The following is a 27021-nucleotide window of genomic DNA, read 5'->3' as shown; positions in this document are numbered from 1 at the left end:
TGCATGTCACACTACTTACACACACACAACACAGGTGGTCCGGGAAATAAGTAATAAATAGCTGATTTCTACTTTACACAATTTCTGAAGAGGAAACTCTTACTCGGTCAATTTACCCAAACTACAAAGAAATATATACTCCCTCCCTCATCTACAGTAGTGGTATCCATCTGAGTTGAAGAGAATTTCATTTTATGATGCTTTGAAAAACGTATAAAAGTCAACAGCTCCATCTCTTAAAGTGTCCCCATTACTCTGGACAATCCACAGAATGCACTTAACAATTTTATTTTAGGAACCATTTCTTTGGTACCAAGTAGTTCTAATAAAAACTATTCATAGCAAAGGGGCTTATCCACCATAAACAGGACAAATTCAGGAAAAACGTTGCTGCTGCTGCTACAAAATTCCTTTCACCTCCATTATATTGAGGTGGAAGAAATTTATGACATATCTGAAAAGATGTATTTATTTGTAATTTGGGTGAAGTGACCCTTAAATGTAAAGGTAATACATCAACATAACGTACTAGGTACTTTGTTTGCTTTCCCCCTCTTATTTCTATCATAAGTTTTCTTTTTACATATAAAAATACAACAAGCCCAGTGAAATCAATACTCCCTTTTTAACAATCCTATTACAAGAAAGTAGTAAAATACAACAATTGGCAAGAAAATAATACTTAAGGCTCGGGATATAGACTTGCTCTAGGTTGTACTGTTTAGCTTTGTACGGTCTCATTTCATATAACATCAAATACAGTAGCAACACTGACCCGAAGCAGAGAACTGCACAACACTGCTTCCCTACAACCTCACAGACCCCTAACCAGAGCAGATTGACGCATTAGCAACAGTACGTGATATAGATACAACGTCTGTGTTGTCCACAGAGGAACTAAACATCCAAATCAACAAAACATCCCTTTCAAAAGGCTTTTTTTTTTGGATAAACTAACCAGGTTCCAGCTCCCTATTGCCTGTTTTGTGCCCAATGTGTCAACAGACGCCAGAAAACAGCTGCTGTTTGATTCTCTCTTCTGTCTTCACCTCCTCCTTGACCCCTCCGTCATCTCTCTGACACATATCTGTCCATCTCACTGACTTTTCCTGCTTGGACATAAGGATCTTGTCGATGTCAGTTTCCTCTTCCTGGTCTTCAACGGAAGCCCTGCTCCCCGGTAGGAGCAAGAGGCCCTTTTGATGTTGCGCATCCCCTTCGCTCTCCTTACCACCTTCCTGAGGGCTCGCTCCTTCGCTCCTTCCGCTGTCCCAGCTCTTCCTCCCCTCTGCTTCTTCCTCTGCTTTTGTGTTTCTTCTCAACCTGTCCATCTCTGTCTCCATCACGGGGGACCTGTCCTCCATCTCCTCAGGCGTTTCTCCAGTAGAGTTTTTCTTTGCCTTGCTGCGACCCCTGAGGTTCAGCATCTGAAATCAAATAGATGTGTTTGAGACAGTTTTACGCTTTGTGCCGTGTCTTTTTCTCTCTCTCTCTCTCTCCAGACACCTGACAAACCACAACAAAGCCTCTCTCATTGATGCCTCTTTCCTGTACAGTTTGAGGCAGACTCTTTTCTCTATTATTAGACTTTTCCTGAGTGAGTTTAGGTTTGCTGTACATCCCATATTTAGTAACATGAATTTTTAATGGCACCTTCTGTGACATAAAGTCACGTATCCTAAAGGCACAACAGAAACAAGTGACAGATTTGTTGCAAAAGGTGGAAAAAAAGGGGGGGTGGGGGGGCAAACCTTGAAGTCTTTTCTCTTGCGCTGCAAAACGGGCCTCTGAAGGAAAAGGATTTGCTTGGTCGACAAACTCCCGTCACTGCAGAAAAGAAAAGAGCAGCCCTTTAACTACCGTTACCTGTATGTTGGAATCTGAGGAGCTGGCATATCGCTACACGTATTTGAATCCGGTTTCTGTTCGCTGCGGTTCTGTCAAGTGACAGGTTACAAGACACCAGGCAAGTCAGCGGCTGTGTTTTTGTTCGCAGCTCCGACAGAGTTCAAAAGCGGTTTCATGTTGAGATGAGCATATGATCATGATTTGTCAGATCTTGAACCATCTGTCCTGCGTATCTAAGATACACTGTCAGTCTTAATCCCAAAAAGAATGAGGATGGGCAACATCTAGGACAATAGAATAATGACAACAAAGCAGCCTTCATTAAGAAAGCAGTAATTAGTCCTTTACTGTAGGTGATGCTATTCACAGTGATTGAATATAAAGAAAAAGCAGAGCACTTGTTAGACTGGTTTAGCAGAGATGTGCGTTTATGTTCGACAACGTGGTATTTAGGGTGTAGTTTTGTACCTGTTGGTCTTGACAATTGGTGTGGGTAACACACACATCAGCCTCCATCCATACGGAGCAAGAGATTGGAGCAGTGGGATGTAGTCTGTCTTTACCACCACACCCTGAGTGGGAGAAAGAGCAGCACATTACTCACATACTGTACATATACATGATCATACATACATGTAGGCACACTGATATATGTATACACGGGAGGCAGGTAGGCAAACACACACTATTTTTCTTTATCTCCCCTCTTATGTAATATATGATAGAAAACAGCTCAAGCTTTTAGTCACAAAGGATTCCTCAAATCGCACATCCTCTCCCAGGTGAAATAGAGTATTAAAGAGTCAAAGACCCACATCTACAACGGTCCACTGCTCAACCACGATAGCATCGTAGGAGGCGTTCGTGGTCTCCTCTGCAGAGCTCTGGAGGATGAACACGCTATCCACAGATGAAACCCCGTTATCTGGAGGAACAGGACAAATTGGACAGCGAGTCAGATAAACAAGAGGATCATGTATGTGATTCAGACAGGAGTTAAAAGCTCGTCTCCACTTGCCAATCTCTCACTGTTGATCCCCCCCTTTCCCTTTGGCTTAAGCCTACTTATTCCACGGGTGACTGAACAGTGACTTATGGTGTAAGCCGTCGACTTCCGGCACATAACTCCATGCATATCATCCATTTCCCAGCAGTGAACCAAGGATCTACAGCTTGAGCAGTTTTTGAAACCAATGAAAATACATGAAGTCTGTAGATAAGCTGAAAAAAATTGACAAATTCATTTGAGAGGAAAAAAATAAATCAAAAATAGAATGAGGACTGTTTTTTAAAAAGGCCACCAACTATGAGACGACATACAGTAGATTTTGTGGGTTATGAGTTTGTGCTGTGGTCTTGAGGGAGTTTTAATTGAAGCTGATTGGCTTAGACACCAAAGAGGTTTTTAGCATATACTGCTTAGGGGCTTTGTCAGTTCAGACCGTAATCAGTGTTATTTTCAGTGGATCGCTGCAATTAGTGGATTTGCAAGAAGAGAAGAAATAAATCTGTGCTTTCACATACAGTTCAACTTTAGTGAACTATGTAGCCCTGAAAATTAATTAAAATTTACTGAAATCAGTCAGTGAAGTACTCGATCGATGGAAAGAGCAATTAATTAATCATGTAACTCGTTTATAATCGAGCAAAAATGCCACACACATGCGGTTTCAGCTTCTCCAATGTGAGCATGTTCTGCTTTTCTCTGTTTTATGTAATTATAAACTGAATATGTTTGAGTTTTGGACTGTTGGTCAGACATAACAAGCAATTTGAAGATGTCACCTTGGCTTCTGGTATTTTTCAGTGTTTTTTTTTGGAATTTTAAGGACTAAATAATTAGTTGATTGATCCAAAAAATAACAGATTGATTAAACAAAACAAGAATGATTGGAGGAGTTATATTAGCTGTGTTGTACAACCTCCAATTACTGTAGTCACTACATCACTGAGCTTTCAGCACCAGCAATTCTGCGAGGACACTAAATGAGTTTCACCTTTGTGATGTGATTGAGCACTAATGCTGCCTAAATGACACCTTTTGCTGAGTCACAACTCTCTAACAGCTTTAACTATTTACTATGTCAGACCGCAGGGTGAAAATCACTTTGAAAACGACAATCTTACCAGTTCTTTGCTAAGGCCACGAAACATACCATTATCGTCTCCGAGCTGGAAAAAGCCATCGATGAGGTGAGCGCCGCTGGTGAAATGCTGAGTCATGTGGTCAAGCCAATGTGCATCAACTTCTGTGACTAGCCCTGCCTCCTTTTGTACTCGCAGTGGTACCCTGAGTGAGTAGAACCTCAGAGAGGTGTTCAGCTCTCCTGTGTGGTTGTACAGAGCAAAGAGCTGCATCCCTGCAGGTGCACAAACGCAGAAATTGACAGTTAAGACACCAGCATCAGCTTTGTATCATGGTGATTTGTCTGGAAATGAACATGAAACTTGTTACTTACTAGCTTGTGCTGGTGGTGAAGTTGCATTCTTATCTTTCTCTGAATTCTTGAGCCGCATATGGTTGTTGTTGTTGTGTGTCGTCACTCTGCTTTGCCCGTCTACACAGGTAGGGTTGGACTTCTTCTCACGGTTACGATCCAGTTCTGGAGAGCTGAGCCAGCTGTCTGAGCCTGAATCTCGTCTTTCTCTCCGATTTGGAAGTTTAAAATGCTTCTCTGTGGATTCTTTGAGATCTGGCGGACTACGGTCATGCCGTCTGATTGTTCCTGCGGTTTCTGGAGTACTGGGACACAGCTGGTTCCCCTGGTTCTCTACTGGGTTTTGATTTGAACACCACTGAACTGCATCCTCACTGACTTTTCTGTGATCTTGAGGTTGGTTTGTTGATTCAAGTGGCTCTCTGAGGCTGATGTGCGAGGTTTGAATTTGTTCATTAGATTCCTCTGTGTTGATCTCTGATGACTGGATGGGTTTCAGAGGGTTGAAGTCTGGTTCTCTGGGCAGCGAAGGCCTGCGGTCCTGTGTATGTTCGACACTTTCACGATCTAACTCTTGAGGTTCAAAGGGGGGATGGTCAGCCTCTACATCACTATGGTGCGGTTCTGTGGGATCTGTCGGGCTGGTGTTGGAGCTGAAGGGGTGTCGATGTATGGGGGAAGGGCTGGAGTGCAGGGAGGATAAATCCTCAGGGTCCCAGCTCCCCATAAAGCAGGGTGCTCCTCCTGGCTGTTGGAGAAAGCCCACAAACATCACCCCTTGCTCCGCTACATCCTGGATCTGTACGGGTAACATAAAAACACACACAATGTTATCATCTATACACACCCAAAACTCTATTAAAATCAAATTTGAGTGACACATATGTATAAAAGACAGCACCATAAATGAATTTGCAGTCTCTTCTACATGATTCAGACAAACAAAGCCTCATTTACACAAACAAAGGCTGACGTACACAGAGGAGAAATCCTGCAAAATAACAACCTACCTAATCATCTGCAAAGATCAAATATTCAAATGACAAAAGGACCTCATTATCTCCACGCATCCGAGTGTGTACACATATGTGTGTGACTGCGTGTGTGTTGTGTCGCTCCCTCTCATGGAGCTCTAGTGGTTAATTGTCAGTTGATATTTGGGCTGACAGTTTTAGACAGGCTCGACGGGGAGAGAAATCAGATTGCAAACTACCAACAGAACAATAATGAGACACATCTTCCCCTATTACCCACTACTTTTGACACTTCACTCATCCATGCACATGCATGAATCACGTATATAAACAGTCTCTCTATTACCACCCAACACACTTATGATTACACACACACACTCGGATAAAACTGGGTGACTACATCCAGAGACAGATTGAGAGTGGGTGAGCTGGCGAGTATTGGAAAAATAAAAGTATAGAATGGTGCGTGCACACACACACACACACAGACAGCATCCTGTCAGTCTGTCTGGCCAGTACAGCTCCTGGGTTCTTATCTCGAACTCTCTGGCAGCTTGTGATCTGATTGGTTATTCATGTCACGCTGCCGGAGCCTATCACATTATACTCAGTGATGTGCATTTCCATCCAATCAGGTTTCCCTTTGTGCTCTCTGGGTGTTCAGATGCAAATCTATTCAATAGAGCACATTTTCATTTCCCCATTGTTGGACTGTTGGCGAATTCATGAGCGGAGAGACTAAAAGTGAGTTTTACAGCTGATAAATGCCAGTGACAGCGCCGTAGTTGGCAGGGTATCTTAGGGTTAAGTCTCGCCAGTTTATCATTCATTATATACTGTAGCTCCTCCCTTTGTTTCTCAGTTAGTCACAGGAGATGCAACTAGTGGGAATCCAGTAAGTCCATCTATTTTTATGAGTCATTTCAGTCCAACACATAACAACTGGACTTGATTCTTGCTTGGCTCCTTTCACGATTAATAGTTGAAATCCTTCCAGTCAGGTAAATTTGCAATATTTGAAATGGAAAACCATTAATTAAATTTGCTCCATTTGAACTGGAGAAGCTCTGCATGTCAGGACCGGAGGCAGGGTTACCATATGGCACAGACAGGCAATTATAGGCAGTTGCCTGTAGCCTTTTGAGCCCCATAATGTTTCCTTCACTGTCACAGCAGTGCAGCGCCAACATGAAACACACACACACACAAAACACACACAGTGCAACAAGTACAGAAACAAAGATGGGGGTAGTGGCTGATTCAACATCAAATGCTTTTGTTAATTTGACTGAAATTAACAAAAGCAGGGAGAAAAGTCCTTAATTTTGGATTCCTAGAATAGATAAGAAAGAAAAGAGGGAAAAAAAAGGTCTTTGCAATGATTTAATTAAATTCTTGCATTTGCCATTAGGACTGAATATTATCACTCATTCTATTAAATGGATTATGCCACCTTGGTGCAGTACAGTGTGCGTACATGCACATATACGATAGACAATCCAAATCAATCAAATCCAGCAGCTGTGAGGTATTTTTCAAGTGGGACTGAAAAACAAAAGAAGGTGGGAATACACAATTTTCATTAAGAGTTACATAATTCTTTAAAATGACTGATGAAGTCACTTAATTAGTCCTTCTGAGGTAAAAGATATGTAGACAACCTGCCTGTAGTCTGTGATCTCCTGTTCCTCCCTCTAGATCTGTACATGGCTGTCAAACACAACATACTCAAAACATGCTAAATATTTGTCTTTGCCCTGCTGTCTTCTTTAAACTGACTGAGAAGCACTCAGTGCCCTTCAGCTCAGATAGCATTCATGTTTTCAGTTGAAGGTTTTTCCTTGAAACTATTATGGCAATGTTAAGCCCTCCACCCTGTGTAGAGGCCTCATCACTAAAGCTGTAGTGCATTTTTTTCTTTGCACAAGATCTCTCTCTTTTTTTTTTTTTTTTTTTTTTTAAATCAACCCTGGAAATTACAGTCTGATGGCCTGATTTTTTTTCTGTTCTTTTTTTCATGTTCTTTTTGCTGACCTCCATTGGTTCAACATTGCAGCAGCGATATAGAAGTGTACTCCAGGGTTTGCAGTACACTGTGACATCACTCTTGGTTGGGGTTACAGGTGAAAAAGAGCGTCTGAACATCTGATCACAAAGAGGTAAACACGTGAAACTTTCAACCAGAGAGAGCAGTAAAACTCATTTTTTCAGCCGTTACTTTCTAAGAAACTTTGTAACTTTCTGGATCGCATTGATGGCAAAACACAAAAAAAAGAACAAAGAACATTATTCTCATCCCAAGCATCAGACATCACAATATTTAGGGTTGAACTCACTCTTTTGACATAGCTCTGGATCACCTCTGGGTCAGCTACTTGATGACCTGCCACACATACATCTGTCTCCAGACGATGTCTTGCCCATCTCAGTTGGCTTTTCTCTGAACTATGGGGGTGAGAAATGACAGAATTGAAATGTTCAGTACAAACCATAAATCATATGGCATTTAGTTCAGTTCAATTCTAATCTTATGGAGCCAGAAAACGTCAAACGTGCTCCTACTGACATGACATTACCCTGGACTGTTTCCTTTAGGTTAGTTTCCTTTTCATTATCACCAGAGCAGTTTCATCACACAGTAACATTACAGTTTAAATGAGCCCTGGCTCTATAGGTTCTGGCAGACAGATGTACTTATTGGGCCAGAATGATCACAGAAGAAACATAATGTCAATTCTGGTACAGGGTGAATTTTCCATTTTAGGAGAGCACACACATTCACCACAATCACAATAGACTTATTAGACAGAAAAAGGGACTGAATTTCCTCTGCTCCTACTGCAAGAACACGATCATAAAAGGAGTATTCAGATACGCCTCTTCAGATTTGGATTGAGGTCAGCGGGAAGGCCGTTGTAATATCTTGTGCTCTGAGGCGCGAGTGACATTCTCAGCTAGATTTGAAACAGTTGATCTGTCAGATTTTTTTCTTTCATTTTTTTTTTTTTTAGGGTTTTTGATGAAAGGGGACGGCGGTGATGGGGAGATAAAAGGCGGAGTAAAGAGGACGAAGGGGGGCGAGGAGGACAAAAGAAACAGGGGCGACGGCCATCACTGAAGAAAGCAGATGAAAGGATGGAGAGATGGTTTCTCTCTTTCAGCATGCCGTTCCCCTCTGGCGAGCGCTGATGATGCAATCAGCCGTCTCCACGGTGACAGGTGCCAGGAAGCAGCAGGACCACTTGGCAGGAGGGGCATCAAAGGAGCAGCCCGGCACCTGCCTGTGCTCCAGAGTGTGTGTTTGTGTGTGTGTTTATACGGTACGCTACTCCATGAATTCACTTTAAAATAGCACGCAGAACACATGAAACTGTAGACTAAGCAAAACAACAACTTAAATTGCGAAGAATATTTAGTTAAACTACTACTAATAGAAAATAAACTATACATGGAACTTCTGGATGGAAAAACACTTTTGAGACTACAAGCAGCAAAACTAGGAGAAAATAGGAATAATGGACATTGTTCATGCCTCAAATAGGAATGGAGCTACACCAACAGGACTGCATGAATGATGCAATTGTTGCTGTTATCATTTAATGTTGCAAATCTCAAAAAATCAATAAAGATTTAAGTGAAAAATTGTGCACATGTACAACTTTATGATGTTGAGACAGTGTATATGTTGAAACATTACGTGTTAGGATGTCTCTGCATGTGTGCATATGATTTCTGTTTGGAGCATTATGCATTAACCTTCACGCTGAGATGCGGACTATAAAGCAAAAGGTTACATCAGGTTACATGCTGTACCAGAGGTGAGAGTGGTAAAAGTTTGAGAATAACGCTCTGCTCACATGTGGTGGTGAATAGTGCAGGGTTTCGTGTCACCAAAGTATAACTGGGTCACAGAGGAGATAATTGCAGAGTATACGGAGTAGTGACACAGTACAGTATGTTATCATGTACAGTCAAAAAGTGAAAGAATTGGGACAGTGAGCTAAAGTTAGACATGTTTCATGGCTGACTCATCTGCAATTAACTTCACATCAACAGATGAAGGTGAAGTGCAGAATCTTGCTTGTGATAATGGGTTTCATTGGCTTCCATGTCAAAACAGTGAAGTCGCCTCTACTGGCCATCCATTCCTCAAATCTGGCTGCAATTTCATCATCACATTCGTCGTCAACAGTGATGCTGAAGATCAGGGGTGTGTTCAGTTTGCGTACCTTGGCGTCTCTCGGACCAGCACGGCCCGGTGGAGCTGCCGCTGGATGTGCGCGTGGCGAGGGCCGCAGGGATGGACGAACGGATGGACGGCAACCAGGACAAAACCCTGCGCGTAGAGTTCCCTGACCTGAACAGGTAGCTCTCTGACCGAGGAGAGACAAAGCACCGATGACACTGGCACCTCTGGAGGGAGAGCAGGTGAGAGAAGGAGAGAGGAAAAAAAAAAAAAACAAGGTTAGAAGTGGTAAAGACAAGGAATGACAGGTTTCAAAAAGAGACAGGGGAAAGTAGTGGAGACACATTTGGGAGCGAATAACAAGCTGGAACAAAGAGGAAGAAAAAGGGACAAAGGGTGTGAAGGAACAAAGACAGAGAGCATGTTTCATTATGATAATTCCCACTGAGCAACAACACATGGCATCTTCACGCTAAATCTGAAACTAATTACACCAGAACTATTAGCCTCTGTCTGTCCTCACTGTCACCGACACAGTCTGGCTTTTAGAAAACACACACACACACACACACACACACACACACACACACACACACACACACACACACACACACATTTGCAGAGACACAAAAGTGTGCAAAGGCATACACTTTTTGAACACACACACACCCATATCACAAATATAGACTGAACAAATTTTCACCTAAACTAACAGAGACAGTTGAATAAAATGCACACACATGCATCAAAAGGTTTGAAAGACAATGCTATTACATTGCCTGTTTGGGCGTGTGGCATTAGCAGCAATCGCTAACGCAGAGCCGGCTCCCTTATTACCAAACACAATAGAAAGAAAACTCCTTCACTTCAGTGGAAATGGTTAGTGGAGCTTATCGTATGGAAGCAAACTGTCATGGCAAATCCACGGGGGGGGGGGGGGGACGCGCAGTGTTTGTGAGAACCGCCCTCTCGAGGTCGATGCATTGTACTAAGGCCCTCTCTCTCTGCTCACGGGCTTTTAAGGGAAGACGTGTGTGTGTGTGTGTGTGTGTTTCTGTCTCGCTGAGTGAAGCCAGGTGTGTGAGAGAGAGGAGCATGGAAAAAAAAGAAAGAGATGAGAGAAGTAAAGAAAAAGGGAGACAGAAAGAGAGAGGCTGTTAGCAGAGTGGGGTCTGAGAGAGAGAGAGAGAGAGAGAGAGAGAGAGATGAGGCTGTCTGTGCCTGAATGCTTGTCATCCTTTCCCATTCAATCTCATTTGCATGGGTCTGGAGAAGAGAAAATAACCTGAATAAATTAACTAGAAACACACACACACACACACGCACAGGAAAAAAAAAAAAAAGATGTGCAAGCCATCTCATTTTCAATTTGTTCTCCATCATCTGGCGTGTTCACACATACCCTGACACACACACACACACACACACACACGAGAAACTGGCCAACATGCATGGCTATACGCACACCAACACACACACACTCTTATCTCAGTTAAACAATGGGAGAAAAACTCCCTGAGAAAACCCGACCATCACATCATCTTGGCATAACTGCTTGAAACCACTAGAGCCTTTCATCAACCAAATACTTAAACGGGTGTCTGTGGGGACTTATCAAAAGCAGTACAGTGATAATAGTAATAACAGCTGGAGACTTTGGGAGGGGGGGGGGGGGATAACAACGATCCTGTCACCGTAAACAGTCATTAGCAGTCATTAGCTCTGCACGGCTGGCACTCATCCACCGACGAGACGCAGTCAAGGCATCGCAGCAGCTAATTCAGGCAAAGCAAGGCATACAGAAGTTATTAGGGTGTTATGCAGCGCTTTAGGCCGGGAAGCGACTTCATTTATACTGTCTGCCACTGTGGGATTTAAAGAGAGGCTGCAATTCCGTTCCAGAATGGGAACATGGGAACAGCTCAGGGCAGAAAAGATGGGTTTTATAGTGCCAGTTAGTGAGGGTAGGGAGGTGTGGTGTTAAGAGTGTGATTGTGCAAAAAGACTGGGAGCATGTATGTTTAAGAGAGTTGGAGATGTGTGTGTTTCTGTATGAAACTGTATGTGACACTACAAGTGTGGTTTTTTTGAGTTTGTGGGTCAGAGAAGAAAAAAAGAGAAGGACGATTGGAAGTAAATGTGTGTGTGTGATGTACATAAGAGTGGCAACATTTGCATACATGTGTGCACAAGTCTTAGTGAGACACAGACATAATGGAAACAAGAAGCAGCCAAGCGGCTGATCCCTGCTCCCTGCTGTCTTTGACCACATGATTTGGAGCTCAATGCTCTAAAGACAGTGGAGATGGTTGTGGATTACAGAAGGAACACATCCCAAACCGCCCCCTTCACCCTGTGTGACTCCCCAGTCGACACTGTGGAGTCATTCCGCTTCCTGGGAACCATCACCAGCCAGGATCTCAAGTTGGAGCAGAACATCAGCGGCCTCACCAAGAAGGCTCAGCAGAGGATGCACTTCCTGTGGCAGCTGAAGAAATTCAACCTGCCAAAGTCAATGATGATGCACTTCTACACTGCCATCATTGAGTACATCCTCACCTCCTCTATCACCATCTGGTACACTGCTGCAACTGCCAAGGACAAGAGCAAACTGCTGCGTATTATCCGCTGTGCTGAAAAGGTGATCGGATGCAATCTGCCATCCCTCCAGGACCTGCACGCCTCCAGGACACTGAGGCGAGCAGGAAAGAACGTAGCGGACGCCTCCCGCCCCAAACATAAACTTTTTCGAACGCTCCCCTCCAGCAAGAGACTGCGGTCTGTCAAGACCAAAACATCCACAACACCACAAGAACAGCTTCTTCCCATCTGCAGCCAGACACAAACTCTATCCTCCCCATTGACATCACATGTTATATTAACAAAACACCCCACAATCTCGCATTTGCACATCTGTGATCTTTGATCCTGTATGGCGTGCTACATTAACATAACTTGTATTATTATTATAATGCACACTGAATATTCTGTCTACTCCTGCTCAACATCTTGTACTTTCATCTCATTCTCTTTTATTTAATATTCAAAATTTAAACCTGTAGCAGCTCCTTTCACATAAAATATATTTTACATTTTTCTTTTAGTGTAAATTCTTTATTTATATTATCATTATTTATATAATTTTGCATGTATTTTGACTGTTACGCACCACAGCAACACCAAGGCAAAATCCTTGTATGTGCAAACCTGCTTGGCAATAAACCTGATTCTGATGACAGCTGCTGCGTGTTGCAAGCGACGCCTCACTTTTTGACCCTGGATTTCGCAAGTTGTATCGGGAGTGTGAGAGTCATCCACTTCCAGTAGCCGCTTGAAAGGCCTTATTAATTCCTTGTACAAATCCCCGAATTTCTGTGGGTGACTGTAAAGCATATTTTGTGGTGTATGTGTGCCACAATACCTCGGAAAGTGTGTATGGGCCATCTTTGTGCCTGTGTTGAGTGTGTGCGCCTGAGAAAAATAAGAGTTTGCACTAAGCCTGCTAGGTGATGCATGAGGATTACTACTCACAGCCACCCTCAAGGCTTATCCCTCTGCTTGCTGGAGGTTCACGTTTATTTAAATAGCCTTCTAATGACTTGCAGAGGTTTTAGACAAGGATATGTGCCAAAACAGTGACTATAAAATAATCAGCTTCCTGGAGCCAGGAGCTCCCCACTGTTTGGGGAATGCAGCCGCAGGCTACGACAGTTGTTGGTCAGCATCTGAGCTTTGTCAAATGGGGTCTGATCTCCTCAGAGCGCTGGCTTTACAGGGAATGTCTGAGAAAGAGCGCCGGGTTCATAAAAATGGCTGACAAGTACAAGCAGGAGAAAAAAGGTTTGCTGTGGTGAGAACACAGCGTGGCACTTAAGGCGCATACACTACCATGTACTTGTGATGCTGTGAATTCTAGGCTGGCTCACTTTTGACACATAGCAACTCTCCGCTATCTTTGCTGGCATTCGCTCCAGGCTTTTTGCCAGTAAGACTGAAACGACATGAAAAAAAATGATCCAGAAAAACGCATTTTGAACAATCTCTCATAAAAAAATGTTCATTTTTTACCTGAGTGCAGATCTCGCAAATTGATGGATTTGTGCTTCGCCTGCTCTCTGAGCCAAATACATCACACACAGATTCTGCAGAGATATATCATGTAAGGCAGAAGAAATATATCACTCTTTGTCCACAGAGGAGGCTATATCCATCATTACATTCAGGTGTACATCACATATACACACAAATGCATACATACAATATACGTATATAAGCACTGCAGAAATCTAAACATATACCTCTGATCATAATAAACTTGCCTACAGGTACAGCTACAATAGCACTGCAAACAACCACACATACACACACACACACACACACAGCTGAGCATTAGCCACGTTGTAAGTTTTAATGAGCCGAGTGGGTCTCCGTCTCTGCAGGGCGGCAGAAAGTCATCAGCAGAGTTCAGCTCCTCGCTGTCTGCTCCAGAGACCAGCGTTAGTCACACAGCATCGCACCTAACTTACTTCATCACACATCCTCTGATTCCTGACTCCCGCTCGCTCATTCTCACACCTCTAACTCTCCTTTCTCTTGACTTCTCCTCCCTTCGCTCTCCAGACGCTATTCCCGCTCCAGACCTGACTAACGCTCGCTGTATTTCTCGTTTCATGCGCTGTTCAATTCTCTCACCCTCTGTTCTCGTTACACATCCTTGACTTTATTCTCCCTCCTTTTTACTTTGCTTTTTTTTTTCTCTACTTCTTTTTCTCCCACCCCGCCTGCCTTTCTCTGTTCGTGTTCTTCGCTCTTTCCATTTCTTCTGCTCATTATCTGCACAGCTTTGACACAAAGGAAGCTGGGTTAAAATGTCACACCTGGCTGTTTCATTTCATACTCTACATTTATGCTGACATGTCAAGGTAACCAATCCATGTTACAACAGGATAATGAAGATCATGGCACTTTTTTGTAAGGTGGGTGACATCTTCAAGGGAAACTTGGGGATTTTTCAACCTGGACCCTATTTTCCCACCATTTTATGTCTAAAGGACTAATGGGGACAACAATTTTTGAAATTGGTCCAGTGTTGAGCGAGAGCACTTCAGCCAGCAGCCACGAAACGGACTGCAATGTAATCCTTTGGGGTAATAGCTCCCTGTCAATGTACATCCACTAAAAGTGCTTGGTTTTACCACCGACATGCTCAGATTGTTATAGGTGTCGCTTGATCCAGTCTGTTTGTTATTGTGTCTAATCAAGTCTCGCTCAAAGAGAAGTCTCACTCTGAAATCTCGTGAGAGTTGTTGAAATCTGAGCATGTCAGTGGCAAAAACAAGCACTTTTAGCGGACGTACATTGACATGGCATTATTGCCCCAAAGGATTAAGCAGCTGACGTGCTCTCGCTCAATACTGGACCAATTTCAAAAAGTGTTGTCCCCATTAGTCACTTAAACAAAAAATGATTGGAAAATAGGTTAAAAATCCCAAAGTTTCCCTTTAAGGTAAAGCAGATTGGTGCCCAGAGAGGTTAGTAGAATAACACATTAGTGTCAGGCCATGAGATGTGATTGAAATAACCTGTAAACAAATAAATGTTTCATGTGTGACCTGCAGGCCAAATATCTAAAAGCCAAGTATCTGAAACATTGAACATACAACATACCTCACCCTCCCTGGATTCACAACCGGGTCACTGTGACCCAGTGAGAGAGAGAGTTGGGCTTAGTCACACGGAAATATTTTTCAGCCCAAGCCCCGCTGGAGTTAGAGCAGAGATCATAAAACAAAAGCAGACACCATATTATCAGCCATATTATGTCTCGTGAGTTTCATCAGTTGTCAAAGGTCAAGTTAGAAACCACATTGCACTCCTCTTCAGCTAGAACATTCAGCTCATCTCTGAGAACACTACTTAGTTTAATAAACAGCCATCCAGCCGCACACATCTCAGAGGGGCACCAGGAAAGATATTTGTTTTTCATTACTGTGTAGGAGTCGTCAAGTCACGCTGGCAGGGAAATAATATTATTAATGGAAGCCAAATTGAATTAAAGCATGGATTTGACCGTGCGGTTTCCTCAATGTCATGGACTGACATACAGATTCCTCTATCGGCCTCCTACATACACACATGGACACACACACAAACACAAATAAATCCCTTTGCTGGGAATGAGGTCTCTCAATCTCCACAAACAATCAGATAATCCTTCAGGAATCCTTCACTTCTCTTGGTCTCTCTATCACAAATGGAGAGGGAGAGAGGCAAGCATACACCCACTCACAACCACACACACACACACACACACACACAAAATCAATTCATAGTAGCTGTGTTTACCCTAAAATAGAGTATACCAATCTTAAGCAGCTCAGGTGGCATCAGTGAGTTTACCATATAAATGACCTGCCTGTCTGTTGAAAGATAACACTAACTCTGTTGCCTAAGTGCTATAAAGTGTTTTGTGTGAGTGTGAATGAGCAGCCATGGCTGCTTGTATGAACACTTGTGTGTGGTCTTTCTGTATCTATATGTGTGTACTGCAGTCCATGCGATTACACAATTTATCTGCTACCGCCTTTAGCGACGAGAAAGACGAGCAACCTTAATGTCCATTGTCTGTTTTGGTCACCACAACCATTTCAGGTTGCCAGATCTCTCTCTCGTTTCCAGCCAACACTACAACCTAACCCATTTGCCAAACATATCAGGGCTGGCTGAAAATGAAGACGACTGGCAACCAGACCATTGCCACTTGGCAGTGGTGTAGTGCCTGCTGTCTGTTACAGTGTTGCATTGGAAACTCCTCTAAAGTGTGAGCTTCTTGCACCTGTTTCAGCTTGTTGGGTGATGGAGTGCATGGCGGGGGCTTGTAGAAACATTAAGCCATGAGGAGAAGAGGTGATTTTTTTTATATCTGTTTTCTCCTCCTCGCCTCTCTTTTCCCTCCCTTCTATCACTCTGCAGTCCAAACCACCAACACAATGGCAGAATTAGTATTTTTAGAAACCAGATGCCTCTGGAGGATTCTCATCAAACATTCTCAAGACGCTGCGAGCATGCACGCTCACAAACACACACCCACACATTATCAGACACACAATTTTTTTTCATATTAACAAACAGATGCACACAAATACAGACATACTTCCCAAGACAGCGTGCAACAACCCACATCAGCTTTAGTATATTGTCATTGTGCGAGGCAGAGGCAGGGGGAAGTTGGAGGGCATGGCTACAGTGTGCACAATATAGCTGAATCTGAGAATTAGAGAACTCTTTGAACTCCCTGCAACAGGAGCTGCACACAGACACAACTTCAGCTTATAAGCCACATTTCACCCTCAAGATACTTACTGTATGAAAAAAAAAATCAGTTTGGCAGAGTTGCTGACCTAAACATTTCATTTAACTGGTTAAAGTTGGAATAGCAACTGTGGCTATTTTATGAGGTGGAACACGCACAAACACTGCAGCCAGAGTTCAGGATGACAGAGGAACAGCAAACGTTAGCACCGCATGTACTTGAAAAAGAACAAGGCAACATGTAAAAAGAATTTTCTTTGAAATGCTTTGGCTTATGACCAAATGTGAAGACATATCCCTTGAAGCCTGTTTCCCCCACCCTCTAGACTGGAACTGGGACAAATGTGATTTAGATCTGAATGAAGCCTGCCTGCTGCATCTGATGGCCAAGATTTGTTCTGGTGTCTGGAATCACCTCTTTCGCTCATTCATTCCCCGTTCCCTACAGTACATCATAAACACTCAGTGAGGTGAGGGGGGTGACTTTAGACACAATCATCATCTTTGTCATCTCAGGGGCTAAGAAGAAGCACTGCATTTATTTGTTGGTTTCATTTTACCAAGGAGGTTAACATCAATCAATCCAACAGATGAGGGGGAAAAATAATAGGATTTTAAAAAGAATTGGATCGTATTTTGGTCAAATTTGACCATATTTTGGTGTTTTTCAAGTTTTACCATAATTGATCTCCTGCTAAAGCTAAAGAGCAGCCGAGGAAGCTAAAGAATAGCTAAGAATAATAGTAACTTTCTGAAAATAAAAAAGATAAACCTGCACTGAGTGATTTTTTAGGCCAGTTGGGGGCAGCACAACAGACTCTAATCACAACATTTGGTGGATATGGCGAACGTGCAAGCAAACAGTTGCTTTTTCACAAATCGAGCAGACACGGAGCAACATTAGTGTCCATTTCAAGTCATGTTTCTGGCTACCTGGTGAATGTCAGCACAATATTCAATCTCCTTCTAGCTCTGTTTTGGTCTCCTCCAACTCCTGAGGGAAATATGTTGCTCTTTAGCTGCTAAATGCTCCACTATGTTCACCAGCTAGCTGCTAACTTTGTCTAGCCTTTGATGCGGGGCAGGTAATGTTCGGTGGGTTTATCAGAACTTTTCACTGAAAACTGCCACTGGAATTAAGAGGCATGAGAGCAGTGACACTACACCAAAACAGTAAAGTTACAGACTGTGAAACCAAAACAATGAGGCACAAAGCTCTGTAGAGCTGAAGGGGACTGAAGAGTTGGGTGATAAATATCACTTCAAGTGAACCCTTTAACGTTACACATTGTCATTTCATCAGTTGTTAATATAAGCAGTGTGTGGGATTTAGTGGCATCATACAGATTGCAACCAAGTAAATACCCCTCCCCCCTCCCCTTCCAACCGTGTAGGAGAACCTACACAAAACTTGTGAAAAATGCAAAGGCTGAAAATTGATGAGTTGAATTTTCTGTTGGAGATCTCTCAGTCAACTGAGATTCTTCAAGTCAGGTAATCGTTTTCTTTTTTTTGGTCAGTCAGTACATTACAGTAACAGGATAAAACAGAAGCTTACAAAAATGCACAGCGATAATATTTGCAAGTGTTTAATTTGTTTATTTCATTAATATTTAATTTCATTTGTTAATTTATTCTTGTTTAGATGTATTTATTAGTTTTTATGTTTAAAGAGAAATAAAGAAATAAGTCTATCCTGCTGAAGAAGAGATGTTAATTATTTCATAGTGGGCAATGCCGTGAATTTATTTAAAACTGCTTCATTTGTTTATTTGTTTACACGTTGTTCTTAATGTTTAAGTTGAAAAAAAAAAAGGCTATAAAAGCTTGATTTAAACAGAAATACATGTGTGCTATCTGTCTCATTATTCCAACAGATCCATATGGTAGCATGACGTTACATGTCGGCAATTCAAAAAGGTCACAATTCAAATCTTGCATCATACGCAGCTGTCTTTTATTGATTTTTAAATGCTCAAAAATATGTTCCCATGACTCTGTTTGACTACGTTAATGTGGTCGAAATCATCACTGAAACTCATCCCGATGGATTTTCTGATTGCCAGATAGTCTATATGGGAAAAAAAGAGGAACAAATAGTCCAATCTTTGTATTGAACAGCCAAATCCAATTTGACTGACAAAATTCTGAGTTAAGTACAGCCTTAGATTATTTTTCATAGACGGTAGAATTTTGACATTTTGGAGGTATAACAACCAACACTGGTGACGTTTGAACTGAAATTAACAAATTGCTTCACCAGCTGGATCATCATCACTATAATTGGTGTCCATCATTAATAGAGAAGTGCTAGATACATAAACATGCACCATATGACTATTTCAAGTGTGCAAATGTGGGAGAAGTCAAGTCACATAATGTCTCACTGGTTGACAGAGATGGTTGACAATACATTGGCAATCTTATTCATACCTTCTTTCCCCAACAGAAAATCCAGAAAGTGGTAAGTGTACGCCACGCCCACTTTAGTCTCCACCTGAGGCCGTCGGAGGGTGGAGTAGATATTGCCTGGGCTTCGCCTCTCTTCTGCCTTCCGCAACTTAGGGAGCCTACACCCCATATCTCTGTGATACAGAAGAGAAGCGTTAAAAATATGGCAGATTAAAAGCAAAAAACACCAGAGGTGCTAACAAAGACTGGAGTGGGAGACATGGAATTGATAGAGTTTCTAAATATACAGAATACATTAACACTTCCAGTGTGAGAGTCACAAGCCTAAATGCTACTGCTCAGGTGTGAGCTCGAGCTGTGGGAAATAATGTGTGTATCCTGCACATACACACTAAAATAATACTGAAATATGAAAGTGTCAGCCATTACCTGCTTGGTGGGCTGTGATACGGGCATCTCTTAATCAAATGCGGCTGATTGGGAGCGACATGTTTGATCAGAACGAATTAAAGCAGAAATGAGACTGATTTCCTGCCCTGTCTGGCAGAGCGACATGAGACTAGATAGACACAAAGAGGAGAGCTGAGATGTTAAGCATGTTGTACTGCTTACCAATTTATATGTTGATCCAAGGATAGCCTTGAAGCACAAAGAAATGTGTTATTTTAAGACTTTCTCAGATTATGCGAGGACCATTGGATGCCCTAGAAAACAGGCGATCGGAAACACAATTTGGAGAGAGCTTGAAATTTCATTTCAAATTCCTCCTCTCCTGAATTTCAACAGGCAATTTAGACCCAAAGATTTGACTTTCATTAAAAGAAAAAAAAGGAGAGTGAGGGGGCTTTTGAGACAAATGATGTTAGATGGAAAATACAGGAATGACAAATGGGTGAAAGGTGTAAAAAGAGAGGACCTATGAGGGGTAAAGGACAAGAAAAAAAGGGTGTGGCCAAATATTGTCAAGCTAATCTGATGTGACAGCATCGCTCCCCTCAAACCATCACCACAGTTACGCTTAATATTCCCGTCTGCCACGGCTTGTAAGAGCCACATGGTGAGGTGCGCATCTGCATGTGTGTGTGTATGTGTGTGTGTGTGTGCATATGTCTTTCCCAAAGGCAGGTCTATATCTGTATCTCAGTATCTGTTAAGAGAGCATGGAGAATGACACAGTAACTCCCATTGGGGCAAGTGCACGGACATTAACTCGGCTAACGATCCTAACAGACTACATTAAGCTCGGTGTGTGTTAGTATATGTGTGTGTTTGGTGACTTGCAGCTTTGATTGCATAGTACATGCGTTCCCGAAAGGTCAGAAAGTTGCAAAAGGAAGCATCTTCGACACATGGTCATACCTCATCTGTCTTGAGACAGTACGCTCTGTCATTCTGAATCACCCTAAGAACAAGCAATTAAGACTCATTATTCTTTCGATACAATGTGCTCTTTCATAATGAGGACAAACGAGGAGAGATGGCGAGATGACGCTTTTGGAAAAGGACAACTCCCTTCTTTCTATTGGTACAATGGTGTTGATTAGTCTTACAGTCATCCATTCATTTTTTCCATTGTCTCGTTTTTGTGTCTGCCTGATTGCAAGAATTCCCACCCTTCCCTCTGTCATTACCGGTTAATCCTGACTTTTACTTTCACTCCATTCTTCCAATTTCACAACTTCTTACTCCTTAAATCCCTTCTCCAAACATTTCTCTCTCCATTTTGTTCCTTCATTCATCGCTGTGGCGCCGTCCATTCCTACCCTCCTCAATCCTGCCTGTCAGTACATTACGTTACATTCTGCACACCCTTTTTCTGTCCTCTGGCCATGCATCTCTCCGTCCATTCAGTCCATCTGTCTGGTGGCTGAGTAAGTTTCCGCAGCAGAAGTGCTCCCCTGCTGAGCCTGTTAAGTCCTATAAACTATTACAATGTTTCCAGCCAGCTAGACAGCGAGCCAACCAAGTGGGTCCTGGCTTATTACTAAGTTAGAGCATGCAGATCCACTCCCAAACATTTCCCTCTGGGGCTGCTCTTTAATGCGCTCTGTCTGCTACAGGGACAAAAGCAGGTTAATGTGGGGATGTTTAGCAGGCTGCCTCTTGTGGTTTTGAGGGTAGGTAGAAGGGTAAAGCATAGGATGGAGAAAGAAAAGGATAATGAGGATGACTCTGACAATGAGTAAATAAAGAGAGGTCTATAGGGAAAGACAAAAATGTCAACTGTGACAATTCAGCAAATTATCTTTATTTTAAAGAATCATGTTCTTCATTTCTTGTGCTTATTCTACTTCATGCATTATGCAGTGCTAAAAAGTCATAACAATTTGGAATAATTTGTATAATATTTTGCTAGTGGCAGTTGGTTTTATTGCACTCAAAACATGATTGGTTCTAGTCATGACTAGCCTCCAGCTCTGCTGTTTGATCCATCATCTTTTTCATTGTGCACTGACAGTTCTGTTTGAAAACAAAGGCGATGCTATAACAGATGAACTCTGTGAGGATTAGAAACAGATCTCTGTAATTGGACACAACGGCGAATGAAAAACCAAGGTTGCAGTAGCGGAGAAACTTCACTGAGTTAAAGACTCTAGGCCTTTTTGCTACATATGAGGCCTTTTTCTCTACATGTTGACTTCAAACAGAATCTCTCATTTGCTCTCACACAAACACACAGGCAGAAACAGCAAAAAAAAAAAAACATCCATTAAACTGGGAGAGACAGGAGAGAAAGACAGATAAAAGGAATGAAAAAGAGAGAAGGGAGAGAAGAGAAAGACAGACAGGGAGTAGCAGAGGGCTTCTCATTAGACAATCTCTTGTAACGGAGAGTTTTAAAATGACAGCGGATTTACGCGAGAGCATAATCCGTCTGCGCTGTGCCACTGCTCTGCTACCTCCCGTGCCACTCAGGGGGGGATGCCTGCTTTCCAAGAAGCGCTATTCATCCACTGCAGAGGGAGAGCTAGAGAGGGGCTGCGGTAAATTCACAGTTAATATAGATAGAACCACCAGGGAGACTCTCCAACAGTGCCAGTGTTAAAATTCACATTTTCTCTCTTCTCTCTCATCTTTTCTTACCAAACCTCTCATCATGTGTACCAAAAATAAACACACCATAAAGAGTACATTTATGGTCATTTTCAGTTAAACTAACTTATAAAAATGTTTTATTAGCTACCTCGACGACTGTCATTGACTGCCAAAAATGACCTGTGTTAGCATAATACGCTAACAAGAATCTAATGTGCCTTGCAAAAAAAAAATTAAAATGGATTTTATTAGGGTTGTATGTAATGGACCAACACAAAATAGTCCATAAAGTGTGAGGGGAGGTATTACATGGATTTCTAAATTATTTACAAGTAAAAATCTGAATCTGCTGTAAAACCCGTAACTAAGATCAGGTGCAACCAATTGCCTTCAGAAGACACATAATTAGTTACATAGAGTCCACCTGTGTGCAATTTAATCTCAATGTAAATACACCTGTTCTGTGCAGGCCTCAGAGTTTGTTAGACAACATTACAAAACAAACAGCATCATGAAGACAAAGCAGCTCACCAAACAGGTCAGGGATAAAGTTGTGGAGTAAAGTTGTGAAGTGCAAAGCAAAGGGTGCAAAGGGTTAGGTTATAAAAAAAATAGCCTAAGCTTTGAATATCTCAGACAACAATTAAATCCATCATTAGAAAATGGAAAGAATATGGCACAACCACGAAGAAAGAAAAGAAGAAAAGGCCGTCCAGCTAAACTAATGGACCGGGCAAGGAGAGCGTTAATCAGAGAATCAACCAAGAGACCAATGGTAACTCTGGAGGAGCTGGTAAGGTCCACAGCTCAGGTGCCAGAATCTGTCCACAGGGCAACTATTAGTTGTGCATTCCATGAATCTGGCCTTTATGGAAGTGATGAAAAAAAAAAGAACTTAAGAAATCCCGTTTGGAGTTTGCCACAAGCCATGTGGGAGAAGGTACTCTGGTCAGATGAGACCAAATTTTAACTTTTTGGCCCTGGTGCAAAACATTATGTGTGACGGAAACCCAACGCTGCACATCACCCTGAGCTCAAAATCCCCACAGTGAAACATGGTGGTGGCAGCATCATGCTGCGGGGATGCTTTTCATCAGCAGGTACTGCAAAATTGGTCAAGATTGAGGGCAAGATGGATGGAGCCAAATACAGGGTAATTCTTGAAGAAAACCTGTTTCAGTCTGCAAGAGACTTGAGACTGGAGCGGAGGTTCACCTTCCAGCAGCACAATGACCCTAAACATACAGCCAGAGCTACACCGGAATGGTTTAAGGCAAAGAATGTTATTGTCTTAGAAAGGCCCAGTCAAAGCCCAGACCTCAATCCAATTGAGAATCTGTGGCGAGACTTGAAAACTGCTGTTCAGAGACAGTGTCCATCCAATCTGACAAGAAGAATGGGCAAAGATTGCAGTCTCTAGATGCGCAAAACTGGTAAAGACATACCCCAAAAGACTTGCCACTGTAATTGTAGTGTAATTCTAGTATTGATACGCACTGCAAAATTTAGAAAAGTCCAAGGGGAGTGAATACTGTATGTGATTATGTGTGCAGTGCAAAAGAATTATTTAGTATGGAGTCCCTCATTAAACCACCCAATCATAGTCCACCACTGTGCTGACTACCTACATGTAATCCTGATATATGATTTTAACCTGTAAACCAATCAAATATTAGTCTAGCATGTTAGTATACTAACATTTGGCAGTTAGCACTAAACAGTACAACTGAGGGTGTTGGGAATTTGCAGATATTTGATCATAAACTAAATAACATTTGACCTGATGACGGCGTTATAAGGAAGTTTCAAGGGCACCAAAGTTATTACAATTCATCCTGAGGGAAACATAAATGTCTGTGCCAATTTTATGCTAGTTCACAGCTGCTTCCCATTGTGGAAGTCTTCAACTTGTCTATTTTTACTTATATTACCTCATAATACATTATTGCTTACGTACAGGCCTACGAGTAAGTAGGTCTCCGCAACAACAGTATTCCCCAATTATGTTAAGTTTATGTTCCATAACAACACTAAGTGTTGATTTGGGAAGTTGTGTGATGTTGAACAAAAAGTACGTTTGTGGAGGTCAGAGGGAATAGGCATAAAAGCACTTGCCTTTATGACATTCTCAAACTAACAGCAGTGGTGTTTTTATTATTTAACCATTACCACAATCTTTCCCTAACCAAGTAGTTTTTAGAGTTCTAATTTTATCCATAGCCTGGAGTGAGCTGTTATCAGCAAATAAAACTGTTTCTGCTGGCGTCCAGTCTCCTTCATTACCGCACTTTCCTTGGAAGAAATATTTCCTATTATACTACTACAAGTTTGCAATTTGTGGTGTCCTGACATTTCGTGACTCTGAATTAAGTCACTTTTTATAGTTATGTGGTTGTTTGACAACAAAAACACACAGGCCTGTCAATGTTAACAGTTGCATTATTATTAACATGTTGGCTTCTAGTTGTGTGTATTTCACTGAATCTCAAAATAAAAAAGGTGACAGACTGAATCCTAGGGAGTGGGCTTCCTTCCCCCCTATGTCACTGGCTTGGAAATGCACGCTTCTTTTTCCATCCAAGAATGGGGGGATGCTGTTGATGGGGAAAGAGAGGGGAGTGGAAGAAAAGAATGAAGAGAGAGAGAGGAGACAGAGAGAAGGAGGGGGCAATGGAGACGGATAGAAAAAAAGAGAAAGACAGACACAGCACAGACTGGGAGCATGTCAAGTTGCCTGGAGAGAGGTGTGATTCCCCCAAGCAACAATGTAGTCACCTCAAACGGTGTTTTAATGAGCCTGCATGGGGAGGATAAAAAAAAAAAATATGACATTGATTTATTGGTCTGTCATGCAGCTTCTTGCATAGCCTATTTTGCTGTAAAAAGAAGAGTTTATAAACAAAGGAAGACTGTTCAGACTGGGGCATCAATTCACACACACACACAAAAAACCCTGATGTATGCTCATAAGATTCCTGGCTGCATCATTTAACATTTTTTGACTCTTTCTAAGGAGAAAGAATAACTGATAACTAGCCTACTGTTTGCATGACCAGTATGATAAACTGGATGTCACTCACAGCTAATGAGTGCTCTTTCGAATAGATTTCCAGCTATATGGTGAGCGCCCATACATGACCATGTAACTAATTGATGCCCCGTGCATTTTGTGGGCGCAGCCTAGCTTGAAATTACATGTTTTCAGTTTCCCTTTCCCCCCCGTTTGGTGCGCTCAACCTCAACACACACACACACACACACTCCTCTACAAGCTCCACAACACGTGGCTAGCTGGTGCTGCCTGTTAACGGCGGTAGTTTAGTGAACGGGAAATGATACATGACAGGTCGCTTACGCACCAAATCTTTCTCGCTTTGACACGCACGCACGCATACACACTTACTCGCGCGCGCTTCCCCCCCTTCCCCCCTCGTCCATCTGCGCTCGGCACATTTACGCATATCTTGAGTTCACTTCAACCTGTGACAGCGAGCAGAGGGGTTTATTCATTTCGTTCCGCCACGATTACAAATGGCACACATCAACACACAAATCAAAAGACGGTCTTTGCTGTTGTATGATGTTTCCATGAGTCCTGATCTTAATTTCTGGAGAGCACGTTCCCCCATTTATGACGTTCAACTATAAGTTTTTTCAAAGCTGTCTAAAATGTAATATTGCGCAGTAAGAGACAATGATGTTATTTGGGAATATTAAAATTAGTTTTGGTTACTCATAGCGCCTCTAAACATGTGATGCAAAAAAAAACAAAAAACAAAGTAGACGTGAAACTGGTTCTTTGCATAATTTAATGAAGTTAAACTCACCAGTCAAGTCGTTCCCAGTTTGCGCGGAGTGTTTGCCGGACTGAAAGCTTCCTCTCTCTCTCTGTGTGTGTCTCTCTGGAGTCTGTCGAGGTGCGTCTCTCCTCTCTTTCTAATGTCTTTACTGTCTGTCCCCGTCACAGCTGCTGGAATGAGACACACAGCGGCTCATACACTGCGACCCAGTGGGAAGAAAACATGAATCCTCCATTTAGAAACTACAACTGACTGCTGCTGAATCTCACGGGTAGCTTCTGATGAACACTCCGTCCACCTCTCTCTCTCTCTGTCACCAGTGTGAGGAGGAGGAGAAGCAAAGAGAGGGCGGTTTACACTCATCCTCACTCGCTGCTCTCCAGGTTGGATACACTGGAACACTTTGGGAAAAGATTATGAAGCCTATTGTAGACCCTTTTTTTTTGGAGATAACAACCATAGTGATAGTAATATTTCCTAAAGGATGTGACAACAGGAGCACCCATAAAGTAGGATAAAGTACCATGGAGAATAAGCTCACTGTTGACAACAAGCTGTATTAGCTCATTAGGGAAGATATTAATATTTATAATACTTACAGTGTTTCCAGGTGTTTTGTCCCAGTAGTACAAGTACAGGTTGTACAAAGGTTACTGAGGTTAGCTGGAGGTGTTGTGTGTCTCCTTTGGAAAATTCATATTTCATAAAGCTATCCAGACTTATCCATAATTCACAAACGTCTGACTGGGGTGGTAGGTGGGTGGGGCTGGTGGGTGGTCACGGGCTGGACAGGACACCCTGGGGAGCCCAGTAACACCACCAGACTGTGACAAAAACAAAACGCTCTGTGACCAAAAAGATGATGGGCTTGTTGCCAGGACAGACAGGCAATCCAACCCTGACTGGAAACCAACAGCCGACTGACAGGATCAGAAGGAGGCTGGGAGCAGTCTGCATACAGATTATCACCTGCTGACTGAAAGTATGAAATAAACAGTACATTTGCAAGTAAATAC

The 27021-nt window shown here is 42.4% G+C and overlaps 1 protein-coding gene across 2 annotated transcripts; it reads right to left on the bottom strand.

Moving 5' to 3' along the window:
• Nucleotides 1-205: 205 nt before the first annotated feature.
• rftn1a (raftlin, lipid raft linker 1a) lies at nt 206-26620 on the bottom strand. Of its 2 annotated transcripts, XM_042434863.1 has the most exons (11): nt 26605-26620; nt 26033-26406; nt 19191-19342; nt 9490-9673; nt 7597-7705; nt 4308-5085; nt 4005-4208; nt 2664-2773; nt 2317-2420; nt 1752-1827; nt 206-1427 (listed from the first exon to the last, which is right to left on the bottom strand). In XM_042434863.1, the coding sequence occupies exons 3-11, from the start codon at nt 19336-19338 to the stop codon at nt 999-1001; spliced, it is 2142 nt and encodes a 713-aa protein (XP_042290797.1). In that variant the 5' UTR covers nt 19339-19342; nt 26033-26406; nt 26605-26620; the 3' UTR covers nt 206-998. The 2 variants fall into 2 exon arrangements, with proteins under 2 accessions (XP_042290797.1, XP_042290796.1); XM_042434862.1 differs by lacking the exon at nt 26605-26620 and having other exon boundaries at nt 26033-26580.
• Nucleotides 26621-27021: the final 401 nt, after the last annotated feature.

The sequence above is a fragment of the Thunnus maccoyii genome, chromosome 15 (genome assembly GCF_910596095.1).
Source record: "Thunnus maccoyii chromosome 15, fThuMac1.1, whole genome shotgun sequence".
Classification (NCBI taxonomy): domain Eukaryota; kingdom Metazoa; phylum Chordata; class Actinopteri; order Scombriformes; family Scombridae; genus Thunnus; species Thunnus maccoyii.
The sequence above is the reverse complement of the archived record's forward strand: the minus strand, read 5'-3'. Positions and strand labels throughout refer to the sequence as shown.

Bases quoted from the DNA above. Each gene is read 5' to 3' on its own strand.
- rftn1a (XM_042434863.1), bottom strand. From the start codon at position 19,338: ATGGGGTGTAGGCTCCCTAAGTTGCGGAAGGCAGAAGAGAGGCGAAGC. The intron at 9,674-19,190 runs GTATGAATAAGA...CTCTCCCTCCAG, and splicing joins TTTTCTGTTGGGGAAAGAAG to AGGTGCCAGTGTCATCGGTG. The intron at 1,428-1,751 runs GTTTGCCCCCCC...ATTTGATTTCAG, and splicing joins GCAAGAGAAAAGACTTCAAG to ATGCTGAACCTCAGGGGTCG.